Below are 3,184 nucleotides of genomic sequence, written 5' to 3' on the forward strand. Positions count from 1 at the left end.
AGCGTCAACCTGGTATCCCGCTGCATGCCTTAAAATGAGTTCAGTGTTTTCCATATTCCCCACACTGTAGAACACAGATGCAAGTTTCAGTCTACCAGAAGTAACATCAGAATTCAAACCTGCAGATAACCAGTCTAGTGCTTCTGGAGTTATGGTGTTGTATGTCTGAATATTTACGGAGGCTATTACAGTTCCCAATGTTGAGCAGACCAGTGGTGCTAGGAGACTGCATGCTCTCTCTTCTAACTAACTTCCTTGTCTGTAACATCTCTCATAATTTACTAATACATTAAGCAGGTTCTGTACAGTTGTTACAGGACTGTTTTGAATTGTTTTTGATAACATTATACTACTACATGAAGTGATTGCCCTAGCTGTGTTTTGTAATAATGCTCCTGAAATGCTGAGACAGTTTTCCTTTTTAGTATTTCCTGCTATCTGATATAACATGTTCAGTTTGATCTGTAGTCTTTGACCGAGTTCATCAATGTGGACCCCAAGCAATGCTTGTCCAACAGTTTGTGTTATGTGAAACATACTGTCCAGCAACATTTCTCTGACTTCACGTGAAAACTGTCCTGCCATCAGGTTGTTTCCAGGTGTAATGAAATGTGGGCAGTTTTCTTGTTGTAAACAGTTGCATAGTACATGTAAACAACATGATAAACATGTGAATAAATTATTTTCTTGCCATGCTTTGGAATGTGTGTTTTCAATACAATGTAACAGAACTGTTTTACACATAAAACTTGTAATTTGACCTTCACCAGCATGATGAAGAAATGTTTTCAGAATCATTTTCATCAACACATAACAGCGTATTTGTGTAATGTTTAAACTAAACATTAAACATCTCTCTGCCTGTGAGGTAGAAATTCTCCACTCAAGCTCTGGACTCTGGCTAACTTTACTTCCAACAGGAACAACAAAACATCCACTACTTATTGCAAATCTCTTCATGTCTGCAGTGGGCCATCTTACTATCCCTTGTCTATCTAACCAGGCTCTTGCTGTATAGGGCAATGAATTACAATGGAGAGCAAGCACAAGGTCAGTGTCTGACATTCCAGGTGCTCCCTGTTTAGACCATGATGGACCATGTTGTACAGCATCTACAGGCATTCCATCTCTGAAGCAAGTATTCTGTAACAACACTCTTCCACTTGCATCTCTAACATGGTTCTTATCTAGAACACGTGTAGCAGGAAGAGGTACATCATCTCTGATCTGTTGTAGAAGGCAGTAACCAGGTGATGTGTTACTATTCTGGATCATCAGTAGATTAGTGAAGCCATGTTTCCATTCTGCATAGTCCTGTATCACATTATAATCATGATCACAACATAGAAAGTCTGCATCTGAACGAAGTCCTTCTGTTGTTGATCCCTCAGAAGTGCTGCCAAACCTGTAAATGGACCTCTTGTCTTTAGGCCTGTATGTAATTATCATCATAGTTTCGTCCAGTAGAACTGCCTTTCTCCGCTTGAGTACCATTTCCTCATTAACAGCAATATCATCAAGGACCTCAGACAGTCTTAGAGATAGGTTCTGTTGGTAGTCAGGAACATGAAACATACTGAAAGAAATGAATAGAATTAACCTTCAGCAAAAATTTCTTTAAGACATTCAACAAGTCTAATGCAGTGAAAACAAAGATCAACTTCATTATATAATAAGTTTATGAATTTTATACCAGTAAAAATATTTCTTACACTATTTAGTTAAATCGGGCAATTAATTATTTTGGCATATTTCTGATATTTTTGTTGTCTCAGCTACACGAAAAGCATTCTTAAAATTGAAAATAAAAACCGTTAGAAAATGAAATCACATATTGATTTTCTATGAAATAATTCAACTTAGTCCAGTTTAGTCATTTACATGTTATACTTTTAATATACTGAAAACTTGATAAATAAATGTGATTTGATTGACAAACAGTATCTTACAATATTGTAATAATGAAAAAGTCATACCAGGAAAAATGATCTTACTTTATATTTGTGTATAATACTTGTATAAAAATTTGATTTTATCATAAATGTGTAATCACTATCATTGAAATATAATATTATTGGATAAAATTTCATTAAAAGTTATTAATACTTACATGTTTGGATGAATTTATAACAGTACTTTCTCTTTTATACAATGTAAGTATGGATTTTTTGCTGGTATTTCTTCTTCTGTTTTTTTTTATTATTTCCCTATCTGTATTTCTTTTGCTCACCTGAGCCAAAGACTCTTGGTGCGTCGTCCGTCGTCCGTCGTGCATCGTCCGTTCGTCAACATTTTCTAAAAAAAATCTTCTTCTTAAAAACCCACTGGGCAGAATTACACCAAACTTCACAGGAATGATTCTTGGGCGCCCCCCACCCTTCCAAATTGTTTAAAGAATTGAATTCATTGCAGTACTTGGCCAAAACCGCAAGGCGTAGAGCCTTGATATTTGGCATGTGACATCATCAAATGGTCCTCTGTAAAAAAATTTAAATTGTGGCCTTAGAGTGAGAAGACTCCCCGCCCCGGGGGTCACAAGTTTTACATAGACTTATATAGGGAAAAAATAAAAGTCTTCTTGTCTGAAAGTTCAAGGCCTAGTCTTTTGATATTTGGTGTGTTGCATTGTCTTGTGGTCCTCTACCAAAATTATTGAAATTATGCCCCTGGGGTGAAAAGAGGCCCTGCCTTGGGGGTGACTTGTTATATGAGTTATATAGGAATAAATACTTCAGAAATTATCAGATCATATTTCCTAGACTGCTTAATATTATAATTACCTGATAACCCAAAGTTACTGGACTGTGACCTTGACCTACTGACCTACTTTCTTGTTTTTAAAATACAGTCTTGAAAGTTTGATAACATGATCTTAAAACTGACTTTCAGTGACCATGAATATGACCTACTTTCTAATATTTTAGCATCAAGTTGCCATTTTAAACCTGTGGCTTATATTATACAGGTGAGCGATTCAGGGTCATCATGACCCTCTTGTTTTATTTCCACATCTGATTTTTCTTCCTTGTTTTGAGGTTATCAGCCGGAATAACATTATATAGAAGTACATGTTGAGTTCCTGCTCATGTTATATCCCTATTATTTACTACTGTAAAGCATATGTCTTTTATATTAGTCCCTTACTGGTGGAACACCGGAGGGGACTATAGGAATGTCGTCCATC

General features: G+C 36.0%; 1 protein-coding gene across 1 annotated transcript; it reads right to left on the reverse strand.

The window, feature by feature from the left end:
* Window positions 1–246: 246 nt before the first annotated feature.
* LOC128547731 (uncharacterized) lies at window positions 247–1,575 on the reverse strand. Its single transcript, XM_053520853.1, has one exon. The coding sequence runs from the start codon at window positions 1,573–1,575 to the stop codon at window positions 247–249; it is 1,329 nt and encodes a 442-aa protein (XP_053376828.1).
* Window positions 1,576–3,184: the final 1,609 nt, after the last annotated feature.

Source organism: Mercenaria mercenaria, chromosome 13, assembly GCF_021730395.1.
Source record: "Mercenaria mercenaria strain notata chromosome 13, MADL_Memer_1, whole genome shotgun sequence".
Lineage (NCBI taxonomy): Eukaryota > Metazoa > Mollusca > Bivalvia > Venerida > Veneridae > Mercenaria > Mercenaria mercenaria.

What these genes read in the sequence shown, in the direction of transcription:
- LOC128547731 (XM_053520853.1), bottom strand. Translation starts at nt 1,575, where the DNA reads ATGTTTCATGTTCCTGACTACCAACAGAACCTATCTCTAAGACTGTCT.